Genomic DNA, 25576 nt, shown 5'->3' on the forward strand with positions numbered 1-25576 from the left:
AGCAGTTCTTTTAATTTAAATGCTGAGAAAGGGGTGGAACATATGTGATGTCATGATATGGGCAGATCATCTGATAAGGGGGGGGTGCGGCAATTTTTATCTTGCCTAGGGCGCCAAAAATCCTTGCACAGGCCCTGGATGCATCAATGTTTGCTATGGGCAACAAACAGTTTGTCTTTTAGGCAGCACATGTAGGGGGATTACCACTCTGAATCGCAAAGTACTTTTTTTTGACAACACGCAGGAAGAAGCAGATTGAGAACCAAAATTAAAGCTGTGCTGTGATTGGTTGCTATGGGCAATAAACTGTTTGTGTTTTAGACAGGACATGTGGGGAGATCAGAGGCAGGCTGAAATGCAGGGGAGATGTAAGATCCAATAGACTCTATTAAAAGGGGCATTCCCAAAACAGGTGCAATCTCTCCTGGCTCCCCATACATATAAACATTTTTAATGGAGAGTAGAACACCACTGCAAGAGACTTCTGGAGGTGGCTTATCTCCTGGGAGAACAAAAGGACTATGGTGAAAATATAAATTTTGCCAGATCTTTCTCCCCACACACATTAAACTGTCAGCAGCGGGTTCGACCAATAATACACTACATGTATGGGGGGTCTTTAAAGAAAATAAATGATTTTAAAATGTTGGGTACTTTCTTTACCACTCTAATTTGGCCAAAGACAACAATGTAAGTAAGTAAGCAATAGTGTTAGAACATATTTATATAAATACGGTATATAGAGTAGTTTCCTTTACTTTTACACTTGCGTTGTTTGATTCCGGCAGGCAGTTCCGATGCATGAACTGCCTGCCTGATCAGGCAAACTGTATGCAAACGCATGTAATTTTTTCTGACTGATTAGGCATTTTTCAGACTGATCAGGACCCTGATCAGTCTGAAAAAGTCTGATCAGTCAGAAAAATGCATTGTAATACTGGATCCGTTTTTCCGGTGTCATCAGGCAAAACGGATCCGGTATTTATTTATTTTCACATTTTTAAAGGTCTGCGCATGTGCAGACAGGAATACCGGATCCGTCAATGCAGCAATTCCTATGGAAAAAAATGCCGGATCCGGCATTCAGGCAAGTGTTCAGTTTTTTTGGCCGGAGATAAAACCCAGCATGCTGCGGTATTATCTCCGTCCTGAAAAGTAAAAAAGACTGAACTGAAGACATCCTGAACGGATTGCTCTCCATTCAGAATGCATTAGGATAAAACTAGGACGGAACTCTATGCCGGAAAAGAAAAATGCTAGTGTGAAAGTACCCTTAAAAGGGGTTCTGCACTTTGTTTTAACTGATGATCTATCCTCTGGGACCCCCGCCGATCAGCTGTTTGAGAAGGCAGCGGCGCTCCAGTAGCGCGGCCTTCTCACTGTTTACCGCCGGCCCAGTGACGTCACGACTAGTATCAACTAGCGTGGGCGGGGCTAAGCTCCATTCAAGTGAACAGAGCTTAGCCCCGCCCAGGCCAGTTGATACCAGTTGTGACGGACCAGCGGTAAACAGTGAGAAGGCCGCGGCGTTCCTAGAGCTCCACTGTCTTCTTAAACAGCTGATCAGCGGGGGTCCCGGGTGTCGGACCCCCGCCTATCAGAAGCTGATGATCTATCCAGAGGATAGATCATCAGTTAAAACAAAGTGCAGAACCCCTTTAAACTGCAATATTCAACATAAAAGTCACATGAACTCTGAAGGCACATACGTACCACTCTTCATTGTTTACGGCATCCCCATAGCCTGGTGTGTCCACTACGGTGAGACGGAGTCTGACGCCCTTCTCCTGAATATCCACTGTCTGCTTCACAATTTCTATAGTCTGTGTTACCCTCTCTGGGAATTAAAAGTTATGGTGTATTATGGTATTATAGTAAAATGTAGTCATTAAGAAATGTGAAAAAATTATTCTATATCAACTACGTGACAAAATAAGGGGTATGGCTGTAAAGATTGCAGAAGCAGATTTGTTTGGACATGTAAGAAAAAAAGCGTGCTCTAAACCCAAAGTTAAAGGGGTTGTGCAGGGGTTTTATATTGATGACCTATCCTCAGGAAAGGTCATCAATATCTGATAGGCGGGGTCTGACACCCAGCACCTTTGAAGAGGAGGTGGCGCTTCATGCGAGTGCTGCTTCCTCTTCATTACACTGTGTGTCGTCTTCCTTGCAGCGGCAGCGTGGTGTAAAAACAAGTACTCGCTCCATTCAAGTGAATGGAGTGAGTACTTGTAATTATACTCGCTTGTGAGACGACGCGCAGTGTAAAGGCTCATGCAGACGACCGTGCCGTTTTTTGCGGTCCGCAAATTGCGGATCCGCAAAAAATGGAGGCCGCCTGTGTGCCTTCCGCAATTTGCGGAATGGAACAGGAGGCCCAATATAGAAATGCCCATTCTTGTCCGCAAAACGGACAAGAATAGGACATGTCTCATAATTTTTTGCGGGGCCACGGAACGGAGCAACAGATGCGGACAGCACACAGAGTGCTGTCCGTATCTTTTGCGGACCCATTGCAATGAATGGTTCCGTATACGGACCGTATACGGAATGCAAAAAAACGTTTGTGTGCATGAGCCCTAATGAAGAGGAAGTAGCACGCACATGGAGCATTACCTCCTCTTCAAACAGCTTGAACCCCGCCGATCAGATACTAGGTCATCAATATAAATCCCCTGCATAACCCCTTTAAGCACGTTGCTCCTGTTGTGGTTTACAGTTCTACACACCTTTTCAACTGTGAAAAGAGAACTGATTAAGACTCTGAGCTTAATTTATGAAGAAACAATTTTTAGGGTATTGGGTTTAAAGTTGTAAATGACAAAATAATGTGACATATTTAACAGATACAACATGTCATGTAACATGCATATTGCACTTCTTGTCTCAGTGACCACAGAGTCTTGTCTACTATCAAACATGTTCAGAACTGGTAGTGTGCATAGGGATTGACATCTTGATATATTTGTTAATGTTAGGATTTTAGGTAGAATTGGGCTTTAAAGGGGTTGTCTCACTTTAGCAAATAGCATTTATCGTGTAGAGAAAGTTATTACAAGGCACTTACTAATGTATTGTGATTGTCCATATTGCCTCCTTTGCTGTCTTGATCCATTTTTCCATCATATTATACACTGCTCATTTCCATGATTACGACCACCCTGCAATCCATCAGTGGTGGCCTGCTTGTACACTATAGGAAAAAGCACCTGCCTCTCTGGGACCATAGCAGTGCACATAGGCCGGCGCTTTTTCCTATAGTGTGAAAGCACAGCCACCGATGCTGGAATGCAGGGTGGTCATAATCATGGAAACAAGCAATGTACACTCACCTAAAGAATTATTAGGAACACCTGTTCTATTTCTCATTAATGCAATTATCTAGTCAACCAATCACATGGCAGTTGCTTCAATGCATTTAGGGGTGTGCTCCTGGTCAAGACAATCTCCTGAACTCCAAACTGAATGTCAGAATGGGAAAGAAAGGTTATTTAAGCCATTTTGAGCGTGGCATGGTTGTTGGTGCCAGACGGGCCGGTCTGAGTATTTCACAATCTGCTCAGTTACTGGGATTTTCACGCACAACCATTTCTAGGGTTTACAAAGAATGATGTGAAAAGGGAAAAACATCCAGTATGCGGCAGTCCTGTGGGCGAAAATGCCTTGTGGATGCTAGAGGTCAGAGGAGAATGGGCCGACTGATTCAAGCTGATAGAAGAGCAACGTTGACTGAAATAACCACTCGTTACAACCGAGGTATGCAGCAAAGCATTTGTGAAGCCACAACACGCACAACCTTGAGGCGGATGGGCTACAACAGCAGAAGACCCCACCGGGTACCACTCATCTCCACTACAAATAGGAAAAAGAGGCTACAATTTGCACAAGCTCACCAAAAGTGGACTGTTGAAGACTGGAAAAATGTTGCCTGGTCTGATGAGTCTCGATTTCTGTTGAGACATTCAAATGGTAGAGTCCGAAAATGGCGTAAACAGAATGAGAACATGTATCTATCCTCTGATGGCTACTTCCAGCAGGATAATGCACCATGTCACAAAGCTCGAATAATTTCAAATTGGTTTCTTGAACATGACAATGAGTTCACTGTACTAAAATGGCCCCCACAGTCACCAGATCTCAACCCAATAGAGCATCTTTGGGATGTGGTGGAACGGGAGCTTCGTGCCCTGGATGTGCATCCCTCAAATCTCCATCAACTGGAAGATGCTATCCTATCAATATGGGCCAACATTTCTAAAGAATGCTATCAGCACCTTGTTGAATCAATGCCATGTAGAATTAAGGCAGTTCTGAAGGCAAAAGGCGGTCCAACACCGTATTAGTATGGTGTTCCTAATAATTCTTTAGGTGAGTGTATAATATGATGGAAAAATGGATCAAGCCAGCAAAGAAGGATATATGGATAACAATACATTAGTAAATGTCTTTTATTAACTTTCTATACATGATAAATGCCATTTGCTGAAGTGAGATAACCCCTTCACGTATTTTCACGAACATGGTCGTGAGGAAATGCGGCTTTTTGCCGCATCCTCGCGTGCATGTACGTCATCTGATCGTGCGGGTGCAGTTGACCACGGTACGTGCGGAGTTTGCAGAGGGAGAGGGCTCCCTCTGACTCCATCAGCCCCCCGCGCTGCGCTGACAGGCGGCCGATGCCTTACACGGGCATCGGAGCCTGCCAGCTACGGAAGCCCAGGAGATCTAGCCTGAAGGCTCGGTCTCCTAGGCCAGTGTTTCCCAACCAGTGTGCCTCCAGCTGTTGCAAAACTACAACTCCCAGCATGCCCGCACAGCCAAAGGCTGTCCGGGCATGCTGGGAGTTGTAGTTTTGCAACAGCTGGAGGCAGACTGGTTGGGAAACACTGTCCTAGGCAACTGTCAACGTCTTACTGTGTAAGACACTGACAGTTCAATTCAGTACAATACATAATGTATTGTACTAAATTGAAACAGGGATCAATCCCTGAAAAGGTGAAGTCCCACAGTGAGACAAATATAAAAAGTTAAAAAAATGAGAAAAAAAAGTGTTTTTTTATAATAAAAAAATGTAAGTTCCAAGTAAAAAAAAAAAGCCCCTTCACCATAAAAGTGTTTAAAAAAATAAATAAAAAAAACAGACATATTAGGTATCGCCACGTCCATGACGTGCTCTATAAAAATGTCACATAATCTACTACCTTAGGTGAACGCCATAAAAATTTTTTTAAAAACTGTGCCAAAAATGCAATTTTTTTGTCACCTTCATCACAAAAAGTGTAATTCCAAGTGATCAAGTCATACACACTCCAAAATAGTACCCTACCCCAAATGAGACCCTACTTAAGACAATCGTCCAAAAAAATATATATATATGGCTTTTAGAAAATTGAGACACTAAAACATGATTTTTTTTCCTTCAAAAATGCTTTTATAGTATAAAACTGAAATAATTTTTTAAAAAGTAGACATATTAGGTATTGCCATGCCCATAACAACCAGCACTATAAAAATATCACATGGCCTAACCCCTCAGGTGAACATATACCCATGCTGGGTGAGAGATATATCTTGGCAAAAGACAACTTTTCCCATTTTTTTATACAAAGTTGGCATTTGACCAAGATATTTATCTCACCCAGCATGGGTATATGTAAAATGACACCCCAAAACACATTCCCCAACTTCTCCTGAATACGGAGATACCACATGTGTGATACTTTTTTGCAGCCTAGGTGGGCAAAGGGGCCCACATTCCAAAGAGCACCTTTCGGATTTCACAGGCCACTTTTTACAGAATTTGATTTCAAACTCCTTACCACACATTTGGGCCCCTAGAATGCCAGGGCAGTATAACTACCCCACAAGTGACCCCATTTTGGAAAGAAGACACCCCAAGGTATTCGCTGATGGGCATAGTGAGTTCATGGAAGTTTTTATTTTTTGTCACAAGTTAGTGGAATATGAGACTTTGTAAGAAAAAAATAAAAAAATCATCATTTTCCACTAACTTGTGACAAAAAAATAATAATTCTAGGAACTCTCTATGCCCATCAGCGAATACCTTGGGGTGTCTTCTTTCCAAAATGGGGTCACTTGTGGGGTAGTTATACTGCCCTGGCATTTTCCAGGGGCCCAAATGTGTGGTAAGTAGGTAAATGACCTGTGAAATCCGAAAGGTGCTCTTTGGAATGTGGGCCCCTTTGCCCACCTAGGCTGCAAAAAAGTGTCACACATGTGGTATCTCCGTATTCAGGAGAAGTTGGGGAATGTGTTTTGGGGTGTCATTTTACATATACCCATGCTGGGTGAGAGAAATATCTTGGCAAAAGACAACTTTTCCCATTTTTTTATACAAAGTTGGCATTTGACCAAGATATTTATCTCACCCAGCATGGGTATATGCAAAATGACACCCCAAAACACATTCCCCAACTTCTCCTGAATACGGAGATACCACATGTGTGACACTTTTTTGCAGCCTAGGTGGGCAAAGGGGCCCAAATTCCTTTTAGGAGGGCATTTTTAGACATTTGGATACCAGACTTCTTCTCACGCTTTGGGGCCCCTAAAATGCCAGGGCAGTATAAATACCCCACATGTGACCCCATTTTGGAAAGAAGACACCCCAAGGTATTCAATGAGAGGCATGGCGAGTTCATAGAAAAAAAAAAATTTTGCCACAAGTTAGCGGAAATTGATTTTTTTTATTTTTTTCTCACAAAGTCTCCCTTTCCGCTAACTTGGGACAAAAATTTCAATCTTTCATGGACTCAATATGCCCCTCAGCGAATACCTTGGGGTGTCTTCTTTCCAAAATGGTGTTATTTGTGGGGTGTTTGTACTGTCCTGGCATTTGAGGGTCTCCGCAATCATTACATGTATGCCCAGCATTAGGAGTTTCTGCTATTCTCCTTATATTGAGCATACGGGTAATGAGATTTTTTTTTTTCATTCAGCCTCTGGGCTGAAAGAAAAAAATGAACGGCACAGATTTCTTCATTCGCATCGATCAATGTGGATGAAAAAATCTCTGCCAAAAAAAGAAAAAGGAGGGGAAAGGCGTCTGCCAGGACATAGGAGCTCCGCCCAACATCCATACCCACTTAGCTCGTATGCCCTGGCAAACCAGATTTCTCCATTCACATCAATCGATGTGGATGAATAAATCATTGCCGGGATTTTTTTTTTTATATATACAAAGTGTTTGCCAAAGTATATGAACACCGCCACCTCCTCAGCTCATATGCCTCGGCAAACGTATCTTTTACTGCAGAGGAGAAATCTCGTCTTGCAGCGCCGCATACACCGACTTGCGTGTAATCTGACAGCAGCACAATGCTTCTGTCCGAATGCACATCAGTGCTGCAGCTAGTCGATCGGTTGGTCCACCTGGAAGGTAAAAAAAAAAAAAAAGAAAAAAGAAAAAACCAGGCCGCAACACAATAATTTTATTAACTTTGGAAGAGAACATCTAAACTTTAACTTTTTGAACTGAACATTAACCTTTTTGCTTACTGGTGGTTTTTTTTTTTTTTTTTAACCTTTATAGAACAAACCTCTCCTTCCCCATGGGACAATGTGCAAAGCGCAAATCGCCCAAAGATGTGGCGAAGTGCGTTATGCACTTTATCCCAGGTGAAAGGAGAGGTTTGCAGCAGCTGTGAGTGAATGGGCCCTAATAGCCCTGTGTGCCTGTCCTGGTGAGATGTGATCCCTAAGCTAGGTGTACCTGTGTGTGGTACTTCCGGAAACACTCTCCATAGCATAGGGCAGGGTGGTCAGGACAGTCAGGACAGAAATAGCGGGTGTCACGCCTTATTCCACTCCTGCTACAGACACGACATTTTTTTCGGGGTGGCGGTTGGGTTGAGGTACCAGCAACGACACTGGGGAAATGTCGCTCGTGTAGACGGCTAACTACACTGGTGGATGGGGCCACGGAACCTCCTGGATAAAGGAGGTTCTCGATGATCTCTTCCTGGAATTTGAGGAAGGATCCTGTTCTCCCAGCCTTACTGTAGAGAACAAAACTATTATAGGCAGCCAATTGAATTAAATATACAGACACCTTCTTATACCAGCGTCTGGTTCTGCGGGAAACTAAATAGGGAGCCAACATCTGGTCATTGAAGTCCACCCCTCCCATGAGCGCATTATAGTCGTGGACTGAGAGGGGCTTTTCAATGACACGCCCTTTCAATTTGGATTGTCGTGTCTGCGTGAATGGAGGAGAGCATGTAAACGTCACGCTTGTCTCTCCATTTCACCGCGAGCAGTTCTTCGTTACACAAGGCAGCCCTCTCCCCCCTTGCAAGACGGGTGGTTACAAGCCGTTGGGGGAAGCCCTAGTTCGCGCGGTGCCACAGGCGCAAATCCGTTCTAGAAACAAATGCCTAAAGAGGGCCACACTTGTGTAAAAATTGTCCACATAAAGATGGTACCCCTTGCCGAATAAGGGTGACACCAAGTCCCAGACTGTCTTCCCACTGCTCCCCAGGTAGTCAGGGCAACCGACCGGCTCCAGGGTCTGATCTTTTCCCTCATAGATCCGAAATTTGTGGGTATAGCCTGTGGCCCTTTCACAGAGCTTATACAATTTGACCCCATACCAGGCACGCTTGCTTGGGATGTATTGTTTGAAGCCAAGGCGCCCGGTAAAATGTATTAGGGACTCGTCTACGCAGATGTTTTGCTCAGGGGTATACAAATCTGCAAATTTCTGGTTGAAATGGTCTATGAGGGGCCGAATTTTGTGGAGCCGGTCAAAAGCTGGGTGGCCTCTGGGACGGGAGGTGGTGTTGTCGCTAAAATGCAGGAAACGCAGGATGGTCTCAAATCGTGTCCTGGACATAGCAGCAGAGAACATGGGCATGTGATGAATTGGGTTCGTGGACCAATATGACCGCAATTCATGCTTTTTAGTTAGACCCATGTTGAGGAGAAGGCCCAGAAAAATTTTAAGTTCGGAAACTTGGACTGGTTTCCACCGGAAAGACTGGGCATAAGAGCTTCCCGGGTTGGCGGATATAAATTGTGTGGCATACCGGTTTGTCTCTGCCACGACTAAGTCCAAGAGCTCCGCAGTCAAGAACAGCTCAAAAAATCCCAGGGCCGAACCGATTTGAGCCGTCTCAACCCGAACTCCAGACTGGGCGGTGAAAGGGGGAACTACAGGTGCGGCTGAAGTTGGTGACTGCCAATCAGGGTTTGCCAGCACCTCAGGGATTCTAGGGGCTCTACGGGCCTGTCTGCGCGGTGGCTGCGAGGGGGTAACTACTGCACGTGCCACCGTACCAGCTTCAACTGCCCTTCTGGTGCTCGCCACATCACCATGTTGTACGGCAGTGCTGGTACTAGGTCCAGGAAGGGCTGCGCTGCTTGTGTATGCCTCACCGCGTGATCCGGCAGCGACAGCCCCACTCTGCTGCTCTTGAAACGGATCCTGCACAACCTGTGGTCTAGCGACACGGGGTCGGGTACGCCTGGTGCTGCCAGGGACCTCCACCTCCTCGTCCGAACTTTGGGTCAGAGAGCCACTGCTTTCCACAGGTTCATATTCTGACCCGCTAGATTCGTCAGATGAGGGTTCCCATTCCTCATCCGACTGGGTCAGAATCCTGTAGGCCTCTTCAGAAGAATACCCCCTGTTTGACATTTGGACTACTAAATTTAGGGGTATTCCCTGAGACTACCCAAGAAAAAAAGCAAGCCTGTCTTACAAAGGGGAGGCTAGAGAAGTACCGGAGGCCGCTGCGGTTGATAAAAAATATCAAAACAGATTTTTTTATCACCGCAGTGCGTGTAAAGTGAATGTGCAGTGATCAAAAAACAAATTTTTTTTTGTCACTGCGGTGGGGCGGGCGTGGGTGAACGCACGTGTGGGCGACCGATCAGGCCTGATCGGGCAAACACTGCGTTTTGGGTGGAGGGCGAGCTAAGGTGACACTAATACTATTATAGATCTGACCGTGATCAGTTTTGATCACTTACAGATACTATAAAAGTACAAATTCTGATTAGCGATACGCTAATCAGCGAATAAGTGACTGCGGTGCGGTGGGCTGGGCGCTAACTGACGCTAAACTACCTAACCAAGGGGCCTAAACTATCCCTAAAACCTAACAGCCAATACTAGTGAAAAAAAAAAAGTGACAGTTTACACTGATCACTTTTTGTCTTTCACTAAGTGATTGACAGGGGGCGATCAAGGGGTTAATTAGGATGATGGGGGCGATGGAGGGTGATCTGGGGCTAAGGTGTAGTGTTGGTGGGTACTCACAGTGATCTCTGCTCCTCTGCTGGATCCAACCGACGAAAAGGACCAGCAGAGGAGCAGAGAAGCCATATAACAGATCATATTTACTAATATGATCTGTTATCTGGCTTCTGATTTGATTTTTTGAAAATCGCCAGCCTGCCAGCCAATGATCGTGGCTGGCAGGCTGGTGACGAAATACTTCTTTAACTTTTGCCGGCCCGCGATGCGCATGCGCGGGCCGGCAATGCACGAAATCTCGCGTCTCGCGAGAGGACACACCGGCGCGTCCACCCAGAACAACAGGACCGCCGCAAAGACGCAATCCTGCGTACGGCGGTCCTGAGGAGGTTAAACCTTGCTGTATTACAGGTAAAAATAGATAAATGGAACATCTGCAAAAAAAAATTGAAATTTTGAAATTTCACCTCCATTTTCCTTTCATTCTTGTTGAACACCCAAAGGGTTAACAAAGTTTGTAAAATCAGTTTTGAATAACTTGAAGGGTGTAGTTTCTAAAATGGGGTCATTTGTGGGTGGTTTCTACTATGTAAAGCCCACAAAGTAACTTCATAACTGAACTGGTCCTTAAAAAGTGGGTTTTGGAAATTTTCTTAAAAATTTTAAGAATTGCTTCTAAAATTCTAAGCCTTCTAACGTCCAAAAAAAATAAAATTATGTTTACAAAATGATGCCAACATGAAGTAGACATCTGGGAAATGTACAGTAACAACTCTTTTATGAGGTATCACAATCTGCTTTAAAAGCAGAGACATTCAAATTTCAAAAATTTACCACTAAGGCCTCTTGCACACGAATGTGTGCGCCCTGTGGCCGTGCTGCGGCCCACAAATTGCGAGCCACAATGCACGAACACCAACCATGAGGCAGCCGCAGCGGATCACAGACCCATTTACTTTAATGAGTCTGCGATCCGCCCGTTCCGCAAAAAGATAGGACATGTTCTATCTTTTTACAGAAGGGAAGTACGGGATGAAACCCCACGGAAGCACTCAGTAGTGCTTCCGTAGGGTTCCGTTCCGTGCTTCCGTTCCGCACCATTCCGCATCTCCGGATTTGCGGACCCATTCAAGTGAATGGGTCCGCATCCATGATGTGGAATGCCCACGGAACGGCGCCCGTGTATTGCGGATCCGCAAATGTGGTCCGCAATACGGCCACGGAGCGCACGCGTTCGTGTGAAAGAGGCCTAACATGAAGTACGATATGTCACGAGAAAACAATCTCAGAATCGCTTATATAAGTAAAAGCGTTCCAGAGTTATTACCACATAAAGTGAAACATGTCAGATTTGCAAAATATGGCTTGGTCCTTATGGTGAAAACTGGCTTGGTCTTGATGGGGTTAAGGAAAGAACAGTTATAGTGAATTGTATAAAATATAAGACATGTTTGCATGTGTATAAGATAACTTTGCATATCAGAGATATTTCATTTTAACATAACAAACACAACATATTTTTAATGATACATTGCGTGTTAAACCTGTAAAAGTACCTTCTGGGCTTGGAAGCTGACGGCCCCGATACAGATCTGTCAGAAAAAGACTGTTTATAAGAGTGGACTTTCCCAGACCAGATTCACCTGGCAAAAAAGGAGGACATTCTGAAACGGGTGAATTGTAGATGGCTATAACAGTAGATATAGTGTGCAGGACACGCAGTTCACTTAGTATATGCTTAGCATATTGTCTAGTACAGACTTAAGGTATTGTATATAGGTATACTGGTATATAGGTATATTGTATATAGGTATACTGGTATATAGGTATATTGTATATAGGTATACTGGTATATAGGTATATTGTATATAGATATACTGGTATATAGGTATATTGTATATAGGTATACTGGTATATAGGTATATTGTATATAGGTATACTGGTATATAGGTATATTGTATATAGATATACTGGTATATAGGTATATTGTATATAGGTATACTGGTATATAGGTATATTGTATATAGGTATACTGGTATCTAGGTATATTGTATATAGGTATAAGGTATTGTATTTCTATTTCTGCTGACCTTACTTTGGTGGACCTACTGTTTCATAAGCCCCTCCACCCCCACTAACAGGAGTATGGAATAAGGAAGGACTGGATAATCACAGGGAGATTGTCCAGATTTCCCTGCATGCTAGAAACTCTCCTTGTGCGATAGAAATACTGGTTCACAATTTATTTATTTTAGACTTTATTTAACCCTTTGCTGACTCGGTGATTAAGCCATTTTTGCATTTTCATTTTTCGCTCCCTGCCTTCCCAGAGCCATAACTTTTTTTATTTTTACATTCACATAGCCATATGATAGGTTGTTTTTTTGTGCGACAAGTTGTACTTTCTAATACCACCATTTAATATTTTATACAATGTAGTGGGAAGCAGGAAAAAAATTCCAAACGGGGTGGAATACCACTATGCGGTAAAACTGACTTGTGCGCTTCATTATCCAGGTCACCATGATTATGGCGATGGCACATATGTATAGTTTTTGAAATAACTAATTTTTTCATGTCATCGCCATATTCTGACCCCCATAAATTTTTTATACTTATGTCTACCGAGATGTTTGAGGGCTCATTTTTTGAGGGTTGATAATCCGTAGTTTTTGCTAATATCATTTTGGAGTGTGTATGACTTTTTGATCACTTTTATTCAATTATTTTGGGAAGTTAAGTGATGAAAAAACAGCAAATCAGCCATTTTTTTTTCTGTTATGCCATTCACTTTATGGGATACTTTTTTTATATTTTATTAGTACAGGCATTTTCACATGCGGCGATGCCCATAATTTTATTTTTTGAATTGTTTATTTATTTTTATTTTATAATTTTTTTACTTTTTTTTTTACTTTTCTTTAACTTTTTTCTTACTTAGGTTCCCAATTGAACCCCCACTTACAATCATCATATTGCAATTTTTATAGAATAATGGAGTTTGCTCCATTATTTTATACTGTAATCACTGTATTACAGTTCAGTGCTGCCACCTGCTGGCCTGAACTGTAAGATACAAGTAAAGAGCCTGGAAGCCTAGTACAAGTTCAGACTCATTACCAATCTCCGTCAGGGGGAGGTGTTCCTTACCTGGAAGTTCATGCTTCTGAGTTTTAGCCCTTTCAGATGCCGTGGTCACATTTGACCACGGCAACTTAGGGGTTAAATGACCACGGTTAGCATTACCACCGATTGTGGACATTAGCCGCTGGTGTCTGCTGTATGAAACAGCAGGCACCCAGCAGCTATGGTGTTCGCTCTGCTGCGGAGCGGGCGCCATATTTAAAGATCTGAAATCGGTAAGAGCTTAAAGGCTATGTATATGTACCCCTTCGGTGGCATTTTTTTATGATTGCATTTTACTTATTTTGAGCTACAAATCATTTTTTCATTTGGTCTTTATTAAAAATATTCAGCCGTTTCTGAGATACAAGAGTTAAAATGAGTCAGTTTGCAAGTTTTTAATCCCGTCATCTTTCGGGCCACCTCTCGCCTGTCGAATCCTGTGGCCGCGCTTGCGCAGAAGACTGAAGATTTTCTCCCGGCCGGGCAGCGCAATGTCCTGAACACGCACGCCGCCGCGCATGCGCCATGATGACTTCTTCCTGGCCAGTATAGTACAGAGCCGTGAACGAGCACGGCGGCTCTGTACTATACAGGCCAGGAATAAGTCACCATGGCGCATGCGCGCCGTGCGCGTTCAGGACATTGCGCTTGCTGGCCGGGAGAAAATCTTCAGTCTTCTGCGCAAGCGCGACCACAGGATTCGACAGGCGAGAGGTAGCCCGAAAGATGACGGGATTAAAAACTTGCAAATCTTCAGTCTTCTGCACAAGCGTGGCTCGGCAGGGAGAAGACGTCAATCAAGCTGACTGAGCCCGCCCAGCCGAATCCATGAAGTGAACGCCGCGCTCGCCGCAGGTAAGTATGAAAACTGCTCTGATGGGAATACCCCTTTAAGCCATATCCTTATCGGCTTCACAGGAATTGAGTGTTTATGACTGTGACAGCTTCCAAACAGACTGATTTTTAACTCTTGTAAGGCCTCATGCACACGACCGTTGTGTGCATCCGTGGCCGTTGTGCCGTTTTCATTTTTTTTTTCGCGGACCCATTGACTTTCAATGGGTCCGTGGAAAAATCGGAAAATGCACCGTTTTGCAGCCGCATCCGTGATCCGTGTTTCCTGTCCGTCAAAAAAATATGACCTGTCCTATTTTTTTGACGGACAACGGTTCACGGACCCATTCAAGTGGCCGTAGGTTACTTTCATACAGACGGATTCGAAGATCCGTCTGCATAAAAGCTTTTTCAGAGATGAGTTTTCACTTCGTAAAAACTCAAATCCGACAGTATATTCTAGCACAGAGGCGTTCCCATAGTGATGGGGACGCTTCTAGTTAGAATATACTACGAACTGTGTACATGACTGCCCCCTGCTGCCTGGCAGCACCCGATCTCTTACAGGGGGCTGTGATCCGCACAATTAACCCCTCAGGTGCTGCACCTGAGGGGTTAATTGTGCATATCATAGCCCCCTATAAGAGATCAGGGGCTGCCAGGCTCCCCAGTTTGAATATCATTGGTGAGAAAATATGGGGTTCAGCGGCACTCCTTGTTGAAGGTTGGGAGGTGCTCAGTGGTAGGGGTAGGGGTACGTGAATATCATTGGTGGCCAGTGTGCGCCCCCCCCCCCCCGCCTATTGTAATATATTGGTGGCCAGTGTGCGGCCTCCGTCGGCCCCCCTCCCCCCCTCTATTGTAATTTCATTGGTGGCCAGTGTGCGGCCTCCGTCGGCCCCCCTCCCCCCCTCTATTGTAATTTCATTGGTGGCCAGTGTGCGGCCTCCGTCGGCCCCCCTCCCCCCCTCTATTGTAATTTCATTGGTGGCCAGTGTGCGGCCTCCCCTCTCCCCCCCCCCCTGCCCGATCATTGGTGGCAGCGGAGATTCCGATCGGAGTCCCAGTTTAATCGCTCTGGGGCTCCGATCGGTAACCATGGCAACCAGGACGCTACTGCAGGCCTGGTTGCCATGGTTACTTAGCAATATAACTATATTAGAAGCATCATACTTACCTGCTGGCTGCTGCACTGTCTGTGTCCGGCCGGGAGCTCCTCCTACTGGTAAGTGACAGGTCTGTGCGGCGCATTGCTTAATGATCTCTCACTTACCAGTAGGAGGAGCTCCCAGAGCGATTAAACTGGGACTCCCATCGGAAACTCCGCTGCCACCAATGATCGGGCAGGGGGGGGGGGAGAGGGGAGACCGCACACTGGCCACCAATGAAATTACAATAGAGGGGGGGAGGGGGGCCGACGGAGGCCGCACACTGGCCACTAATGAAATTACAATAGAGGGGGGGAGGGGGGCCGACGGAGGCCGCACACTGGCCACCAATGATATTACAATAGAGGGGGGGCGGGGGGGGGCGCACACTGGCCACCAATGATATTACAATAGAGGGGGGGCCAGGGGGGGGGCGCACACTGGCCACCAATGATATTCAAACTGGGGAGGGAGGGGGGACTGCCCCCTGCTGCCTGGCAGCCCCTGATCTCTTACAGGGGGCTATGATACGCACAATTAACCCCTTCAGGTGCGGCACCTGAAGGGTTAATTGTGCTGATCACAGCCCCCTGTAAAAGATTGGGTGCTGCCAGGCAGCAGGGGGCAGTCATGTACACAGTTCGTAGTATATTCTAACTAGAAGCGTCCCCATCACTATGGGAACGCCTCTGTGTTAGAATATACTGTCGGATCTGAGTTTCACGATGTAACTCAAATCCAATGGTATATTCTACCATAGAGGCGTTCCCATGGTGATGGGAACGCTTCAAGTTAAAATATACCATCGGATTGGAGAAAACTCCGATCCTATGGTATATTAACTCCTGACTTTACATTGAAAGTCAATGGGGGACGGATCCGTTTGAAATTGCACCATATTGTGTCAACGTCAAACGGATCCGTCCCCATTGACTTGCATTGTAATTCAGGACGGATCCGTTTGGCTCCGCACGGCCAGGCGGACACCAAAACGACTTTTTTTTCATGTCCGTGGATCCTCCAAAAATCAAGGAAGACCCACGGACGAAAAAACGGTCACGGATCACGGAAAAACGGAACCCGTTTTTGCGGACCGCAAAAAAATACGGTCGTGTGCATGAGGCCTATCTCTGAGACTTCTGAACATTTTTATTAAAGACCAAATTGTAAGGCTGTTACCAGCCTGCATTTGTGGGAGGGGCGTCTGGCTATTTAGTCACCCCCCTCCGTTTCAGCCGGGCGCCCGAGTCTCACGCATCACAGCGTATCGCGCTCCTTCTTCCGACCAGTGTCCTTACTTCCGGTATACTGTGATCACGTGCCGCCGACATCCGCATCGCTACACGCCAGCCTGCCAGGTAATCGGGGCTCAGCTGGCTCCGTTCCAGCTGTGCCTCACGCCCGTCCTGGTCTCCAGCCCCCGGGGTGCGCGGTTGTGATGCCGCTCTCCCCCAGTTTGTTCCGCTCACAGAAGTGCGCGCGGCTGGGTTGGGGGAGCGGCATCCTAGCTTCAGTGATCTGCCGGTCACATGCCGGCTCAGGATGAGTTCCTTTGAATGTATAACATGCTCGCTCAGCATATACTGATTCCTGAATCTCACCTGGAAACCAGTTATGCTCCTAGGGCTTCCAGCACAGGAGGTGTTCTCAATTGTGGTTTTATGATGCAGGCAGTATTCCTGTGTCTCAGGGGGGGCGCAGTTTTATTAGTGCTCCCCACCTACAGCAGTGTTTCTGCGGGCTAAAGCACCAGCCCTTAATGCACGTGACCATTTAAACTCAGAGCAGCTATACTTAGGCTGTTCAAAAAAAAAAAAAAAAAAAAAAAAAAAAGGCAGCATCATAATACCAGAATTTGCGGTTCAGGTGCAAGGGATGTTTTCACTTTTACTGTTTTGTGACAGCGGGTTTTGTTGTCTGTCTCGATCTGCTTCTGTCTCCTGGTCTTTTCGTTTCCAGGGTCCCTGGTTCACCCCTATTTTCAATGTTCCTGGATCGCCCAGGTTGTCAGTGTTCCTGGATCGCCCAGGTTGTCAGTGTTCCTGGATCGCCCAGGTTGTCAGTGTTCCTGGATCGCCCAGGTTATCAATGTTCCTGGATCGCCCAGGTTGTCAGTGTTCCTGGATCACCCAGGTTGTCAGTGTTCCTGGATCGCGCAGGTTGTCAGTGTTCCTGGATCGCCCAGGTTGTCAGTGTTCCTGGATCGCCCAGGTTGTCAGTGTTCCTGGATCGCCCAGGTTGTCAGTGTTCCTGGATCGCCCAGGTTGTCAGTGTTCCTGGATCGCCCAGGTTGTCAGTGTTCCTGGATCGCCCAGGTTGTCAGTGTTCCTGGATCGCCCAGGTTGTCTATGTTCCTGGATCGCCCAGGTTGTCAGTGTTCCTGGATCACCCAGGTTGTCTATGTTCCTGGATCACCCAGGTTGTCTATGTTCCTGGATCGCCCAGGCTGTCAGTGTTCCTGGATCGCCCAGGTTGTCTATGTTCCTGGATCGCCCAGGTTGTCAGTGTTCCTGGATCGCCCAGGTTGTCAGTGTTCCTGGTTCGCCCAGGTTGTCAATGTTCCTGGATCGCCCAGGTTGTCAGTGTTCCTGGATCGCCCAGGTTGTCAGTGTTCCTGGATCGCCCAGGTTGTCAGTGTTCCTGGATCGCCCAGGTTGTCAATGTTCCTGGATCGCCCAGGTTGTCAGTGTTCCTGGATCGCCCAGGTTGTCAATGTTCCTGGATCGCCCAGGTTGTCAGTGTTCCTGGATCGCCCAGGTTGTCAATGTTCCTGGATCGCCCAGGTTGTCAATGTTCCTGGTTCGCCCAGGTTTTCGTCTGCATTTTCTTAGGTTTTTACATCTATGTCGATTGTTCCTTCCTTTAGATTGGGCAGTTGTTATTTTTCCTTCGTTTCATCTAGGGATCTCGAGGCAATTCCAAGTCGGCTCAGAGACGGTCACTGGGGTAGGGTTAACTCTCAGTTTGATGCTCAAGTCCGTTCTTTTTGTTAGTTCCCACTTAATCGTTCGGGGTTTTTGGAAATCAGCATTCTAAACCGTTCACATTCCCGTCAGGTAGGTTTTTCGTTGGTCACTTTTCACACAATTCAGTCTCTCACCTTCTTTCGGCCGCTACCACCGCTTCCGTCTGTGCTTCTTTTTTGTTTTCCGGTAGACATAAGTCCCCTTTCTTTCCCAGGTCGTCATGTCTCACATGTCCGATATGGAGGACAATCTCTCCATGCCAGGATCATCCGTCTCGGGGCATCTTAGCAACACGTCTCTGAGGAGTTGGACCGTGCCAAAGTTAATCGCCGAACTCAATCGCAGGGGGATTCGGCATCCCGCGACGGCCCGCAAGGCCGAATTATTCCGGCTCCTGATGACCACTCCGGGTCCGTCAGCTGAGCAGTCCAACAGCGACTCCATCCGGCTGGCTCTAGCCCAGATCCAGTCATCCATCACCGGACTTGTTAGCTCAGTCACGGACATTCAGAACAGGGTCGCGGTTTTAGAATCCAGGCCAGCAGCCTCACCGCAATCTCCAGGTTCGGCAGTCATTTCTGCCATTCCTCCGGACGTTGCAGGTAGGCCTTCTGCCACCCCCCAAATTGCTCCTTCCCATTTCGTTCCGGAGCATATTAAGAAGGATATCCTGGCAGGCAAGGACGTTAATTTAGCATCCATTTTGATTGCCTCCCAGGATATCTCCGAAAACCGGGTGATTAATTGCGGAGAGGTTTCCGTGGTCTTGAAGGCCAAGGATGCTCGGTTAAATAGGAAGCTGTCGGTTTCCGAGTTTGTCCTGGCCTTCAGTCTCTACAGGGATGTAATATGCTCCGCCCATCCCACTCGTAGGGAGGAATTGGATACTTACTTGTACCGGATTGCGGATTTGGGGCACAAGTACGGCGGCTCGGCATTTTACGATTATCATCGTTCGTTTTCTGCCAAAGCCGCCGCAGCCCTGAATCAATTCCAGTTCATGTCCAACTGGGCAGACTTGGACATGGAATTATTCTGCCGGCACTTCGCAGGTCTGAAGGCTCCCCTGTGTGCCATCTGCCAGTCCATCTTTCATTCCACGGAATGGTGCCCTAATCCGGTGCAAGATCCTCAGTCAGCGCCCACTCCAGGTCCGTCCGGGTCCTCCAGGTCTTCCTCATCATTAGATAAATTGGGTAGGCCCATTGTGTACCTTGGCAGTAGCCAGGTGTGCAATAATTTTAATGCTAAGGGCTGTGCTTTCAATGCGTGCCGGGCACTACACATCTGCTCCCTTTGTTTTCGGGCCCACCCCCGTTCCTCCTGTCCCAGGAAGTCAGCCAGGGACTCCTGACTAGCCGACCTCAACTTGGAGTTACTGGCTACACTCCTGCAGGACCACCCTGATCGTTCCTTTGTCGCCTTCTTATTGGATGGGTGCAGAGACGGGTTTCACACCGGCATTATCACGCCCCCTCAGGGCTGCTGGTTGGGCCCCAATCTGCTATCCGCCTCCAGTGACCCTGAGGCGGTGTCCACTCTCATTCAGGCAGAGGTCGACAAAGGGTTCGTCATTGGTCCTTTCCTTCAGATCCCATTCCGGTCGTGGCGCATCAACCCTATCGGTCTGGTCACGAAGTCATCTTCAAATAAAAAACGTCTCATTTATGATCTCTCCGCGCCTCATATGTCCTCCATCCCCAGTCTTAATTCACTCATTCCGTCTGAAGAATATTCCATGCAATATTCCTCAGTTGACGAAGCCATCCAGTACATTCTTCAAGCAGGTGTCGGGGCTTGGTTGGCCAAGGTAGATATTGCCGATGCCTTTAAGCTGCTTCCAATACACCCGCAGCTTTGGAAGTACTACGGCATCCAGTGGGCAGGTAAATTTTATTTTGCCAACCGGCTTACTTTTGGCTCCAAGAGCAGCCCCTGGCTTTTTGAACAGCTTGCTAAAGCTTTGCACTGGATTCTCAACCATCACGGTGGCTTATCCATGGTCGTTCACTACCTGGACGATTTTCTCCTCGTTGAAAGGCCCAGTCAGGTCCCTTCCATTCCCCATTCACTTCTGGACATTTTTTCCCGACTCCAGGTTCCCGTGGCCACGGCCAAGACTGAGGGTCCGGCCACTACAGTCACCTTCCTGGGCATTATTCTTGATACCGTTAGAATGGAAGCTAGCCTCCCCAGCGAGAAGTTGCTCAGGATTCGCTCAGCCATCTCCCGGGCAGTCCAGTCTCACTCACTGACCAGGGCGGAGCTCCAATCCTTGCTGGGGATGCTTAATTTCGCCACCAGAATCATGCCTCAAGGTAGGGCCTTCCTTTCCAGGTTGCTATGTCTCCTGCCCTCGGCCCCGGAACAAGATTCTGTCGTCCATTTGGACAGCCAGGCCATTGCAGATCTCGACATGTGGAGCAGTTTTCTCGCTAACTGGAACGGCATTTCCTTGTTCGTTCCGCAGTGGGATTCCTCTTCCCCCATGGTTTTCTCAGACGCCGCCGGTTCCTCCGGGTTCGCTGCCATCTTCAGATCTCATTGGCTGGCTGCCGGATGGCCGCCAGAATTAGCCTCGGACTCTGCAGCTCTAAAATCTTCCCCCCTTTTGGAACTATATCCCATAGTGGCGGCTGCTCAGGCCTGGGGTCACCTCTGGTCTAACTCTTCTGTGACGTTCGTTACGGATAGCCAGACCTTGGTGGACATCGTCAACAAGGGCAGAGCCCAGTCCCTCAGGATCATGGCATTATTACGCAAATTAGTGTGGTTATCCCTCCACCATAATTTTCACATGCGCTGCGTACACATCTCAGGCGAGCAGAATAGGGCTGCGGACGCGCTTTCCCGTGCTAACTTTGCAATTTTCTTTCAGGAAATGCCCGACGCGGATCGGTCAGGCACGCCGGTGCCTCAATTCAGCACCCTCACTCTGGTTTAAGCTCACTCTTAGAGGAGGCCAAGGGCCTGGTCGCCAAATCCTTGTCACGTAATACGGCGAGGAATTATCAGGCTGGTCTAAGGGCGTTTGATAAATTCTCTAGGAATCATCCGAGGGGTCAACTCTCCGAGATCTCCCACATCATGGCCTTCCTGGCCTATTGTCATTCGCATCTCTCCCTGTCGTATGGTACCATCAGACTTTATTTGGCCGGACTTCAACATCACGCTATGCTGGCCAATCCTCGTCACAGGTCCTATTTTTCCATCCAAGCTATTAAAGCCACCCTTCGGGGCATTCAAAAGGAAGGGAAGGGATCCGTGCGCCATAGGCAGCCAGTATCCGGCCAGTTGTTCAGGGATCTCTCCTCGTCATTGGATGGTAATCCTTTTGGGCCCTCCACTAGCCTGATTCTGAAAGCGGCTATGTATCTCGCTTTTTATGGGTTCCTCCGGCCCGGTGAGGTTCTGGCTGGTCCAAATCGGAAAAACCATCCTCTGAAGCAACATCTGTCCTGGGGCCAGGGCCACTACACTCTGCTTCTACCCTCCACCAAAACCAATCAGACGGGTCCTCCCTCTGAAATCAAGTTCTACCCGACCTTGAACAATTGGTGCCCAGTTCACGTGCTGCACCAACTGACGGCACTCATCCAAGGTTCATTGCCCGACAGTCCACTCTTGCCGCACGCAGGCAAGCCTCTCAGCACCTCGCAATTCATAGCTTATATCCGTGCTCTCGCCCAGGGTTTAGGCTATGACCCCAAGGTAATCTCAGGGCACTCATTTCGTATAGGGGCAGCCTCCGCTGCTTCCCGTCATCGGGTGCCGGCCCACGTCATCCGGTCTATGGGGCGGTGGCGATCCTCCTGCTTTACCAGGTACATACCCAATCCCCAAACGGAGATATCCCATGCCTTTCGTTCTCTGGCTTTGTAATTTGTAAATAAAAGTGTTGTACCTACCTGTTGTTTTTTGCCCCCTTTTTCCCTCACTGGTGTACCCGCGCCCGTGGCTTCCGGCACAATTCAGCCACTATGTTCAGGGCAGGTTTCTCTGCGTACGCCGATGTTGTCCTAGCCCTGACCATAAATTGTAAGGCTGTTACCAGCCTGCATTTGTGGGAGGGGCGTCTGGCTATTTAGTCACCCCCCTCCGTTTCAGCCGGGCGCCCGAGTCTCACGCCCCTCCCTCCCGACCCCTTTTTTCTCAGGTTTCCATCAGGTATGCCCCCTTTTTCCCTCACTGGTGTACCCGCGCCCGTGGCTTCCGGCACAATTCAGCCACTATGTTCAGGGCAGGTTTCTCTGCGTACGCCGATGTTGTCCTAGCCCTGACCATAAATAAAAAAAAGATTTTTAGCCCAAAATGAGTAAAATGCAATCATTAAAAAAATTGCCCTGAAGGTGTCCATAGCTGTTAAAGAGTAACTAAATGTTTACTTTACCTTTAAGAATTGGCGTGTCAAAAGCCTTAAAAATGTCAGTTGGGGGATTATTGAGATGGAATTAATGTGGTGTATTCATGTATCTTTAAAGATAGATGAATACACCAGATTACTTCCATCTCAATAATCATATTGACATTTTATTTATGGCTTTCGAGGACACGCCAAAAACTGTCAGATCTAAAAGTTATAGCTTTTTAATGCTCAAAAGTTAAAAAAGCATCTTTGCATTTACCACTGATTAAAATGCTCTTTTGCTCTCTACATACAGTTCCTATAATGACCTGTGCATCTGCTTGGACTACAAGCAAAGCCTGTCTAGTCGGACTTTGCAGTTATGGGTTACTATAATGAACTTGGCTCCTGTCAAATACATTTTTAGTTTTTGTGAGGAGGACACTTGCTTCTTTTATACCTACTGATGTTTTAGGCAATTATCGGAAATGAACCAGACATTCCACATAACTGCCTCATAGTCAGCAGATTTGAGGGGTGCCTTTACATGCAGCAATCACCTCCACTGAATGGGAACACGTGATTGCTTGTTCCCATAGAAAATCATTAAAATCATTGTTCCTGGGCAGAAGATCCCTGTTTAGACAGTATGATCTGCTGCACAGGAACAATGATTTTTGGTGCCGGCAGAACAACACAAACACTCAATGAACGAGTTTTTGCTCGTTCATCGGGTGATCAGTAGTACCTTTTACACAAATTACTATATTACAGTTCAGTGCTGCCACCTCAACTGGCCTGAGTATTGGTCCCTATAAAATGACCTTTGGAGCTCATGAACACAGGTAAGTTGCCAATAACCATATCTTGCTCAAAGATATAGAGAAAAGCAAGTATGACACCTTATTACTATATATTTTCATACATAATTACCAATGGTTTGATATCTATACAGGAGATAAGCACATATTTTTTCAGTTTTCTCATTACCTGCAACCATTAGAGTGAATTCAAAGCCTTTCTTCACATACTTTCGATGAACCTGGTTGGGAAGGGTAGCAAATCCAACATACTCTCTGTCCTCCTACATAAAGGAATGATAAGCTTGTGACTATAACACATAAATGGGAAAACTAATACTACATTTAATGACATAAAAATCAAAACTTTAAAAAAATATATATATGGTGTTAATGTGTGAAAACCCCTGTTATGCTCAAACCAAATGGATCCCTCTAGAAATAGGAGCAATTTCAGAAGTTTGAGATACAGTAGCGAGGAAAATGGATTCAGTTACACTAGTTCATTTCAGTGTGTGCCATCAACAATATATAGTCACCATGTATGGCTGTATACTGCTGAAGGCACCAGTACAGGTACATTCGATTCTTGCTCTGCTTTAACTGCCCCCAATTCTGAAGGGAACCATTGAGGTAATGATGAACTGTGTGCATGCATCTTCCTCATATAAAACAGAAAATGTTAAATCAAGAAAATCCAAAAACAAAAGCAATTGTGACTGATTATCTGTACCTCACTCGAGTCGTAGGGGTCCAGTTTTCCCCATGGGCTTTTAGGTCTAGAAGGACTTGGAGGTGGCACCAATGGAGGACATCCCCAACCTGGAGGTAAGACAGGAAGGCTCTGGCTTGTATCTTCTTCTCCCACATGACTGTTCTCCTTAATATGCCTGACAGCATACAGCTCAGGCTCTAGATGGGACTGCATGGCATCATTGTATAAGTGCTCTACATGCTGCTCCCTGTAATATTTCTTTTGATCGCTATTTTGTCTTTCAGTTTCTTGCTCCCACCACAGTTTCCCCCCTGGTTGTTCTATATGTAGATTCTCTTCTTGCTGCTCACAATGTAACCTTATTTCTTGTTCGAGATCTCTGCGTTGCTTCTCTTCTTCTTGTTGCTCTCGTCGAAGAGTTTCTTCCTGATATTGTCTATGCAGTCTTTCTTCCTCTTCACGTTGATGCTCCCTGCGGAGCTTGTCATCGTCTTCACACCGTTCTCTGCGCAGCTTTTCTTCCTGGTGTTCTCTTCGGAGCCTCTCTTTTTCTTCTTCGTCTTGATACTCCTTAACAAGACTCTCTTCTCCGTAATCTCGGAGAAGCTGCTCTTCTTCCTGATAGTGTTGTCTGAGATGTTGGACTTTCCCCTGTGCTTTGCTGAAGGGGCACCTTTCCTTTTGTTCTTGTTCTTTTTGGGTAGTTATTTGCTGCTGTGTTAGATGGAATTGATCCCCTGGGTCTTGTGCTTCCTTGTTACTTTCTCTAGGATCAGTACGGATTATCTCTTGCAGTTCTTCTTCTGAGTCAATACGCAGAAAACTTTGGATCTGGCAAGTGGATACAGAAATTAATAGCAAACACATAATTGGAGGGGCTGTCCAATTTTTTTTTATTTTACCAATGTGATGGGGGGGGGGGGGCCTGAAGAAATAATAAAGAAACTGCCTTTCTCCTCCTGCACCACTGCAATTTAGCACCACCACTCTTTCATCTACCAGGAGTGATATGTCATTTTGCTGCAGCAGTGGCATTCCATATACTGCTGCAGCCAATCAATGGCCTCAGTAATGTACAGCAAGAAACTGCTGAGGCCAGTACACATAATGTCATGGCTGCAGCCTGGGAAGACAAAGCAACAATGCTGGACCGAATGAAGGGAAGATAGGCTTTTATAACATTATTTTACCAGGCTCCCATCACTTTTGTAAAATATAAATGAACTCAGAAACCACTATAAGGCTACTTTCACACTTGCGGCAGAGTGATCCAGCAAGCAGTTCCATCGCAGTAACTGCCTGACGGATCCGGCAATCTGCATGCAAACGGACAGCATTTGTAGACGGATCCGGATGCAGATCCGTCTCACAAATGCATTGCAAGAACGGATCTGTCTGTCCGTTTGTCATACGGACAAACGGA

At 46.5% G+C, this 25576-nt stretch overlaps 1 protein-coding gene across 1 annotated transcript in view; it reads right to left on the reverse strand.

The window, feature by feature from the left end:
- Positions 1-24377, reverse strand: part of LOC120993269 (septin-4-like) — a 61121-nt gene extending 36744 nt beyond the window's left edge. The window contains exons 1-4 of the mRNA XM_040421818.1: positions 24172-24377; positions 23629-23722; positions 11776-11862; positions 1714-1837 (exon numbers count right to left, since the gene is read on the reverse strand). Of these exons, the coding sequence (XP_040277752.1) occupies positions 1714-1837; positions 11776-11862; positions 23629-23722; positions 24172-24366 (500 nt within the window). The 5' untranslated portion in view covers positions 24367-24377. The remainder of the gene's footprint in view (positions 1-1713; positions 1838-11775; positions 11863-23628; positions 23723-24171) is intronic.
- Positions 24378-25576: the final 1199 nt, after the last annotated feature.

Source organism: Bufo bufo, chromosome 3 (genome assembly GCF_905171765.1).
Source record: "Bufo bufo chromosome 3, aBufBuf1.1, whole genome shotgun sequence".
Classification (NCBI taxonomy): Eukaryota; Metazoa; Chordata; class Amphibia; order Anura; family Bufonidae; genus Bufo; species Bufo bufo.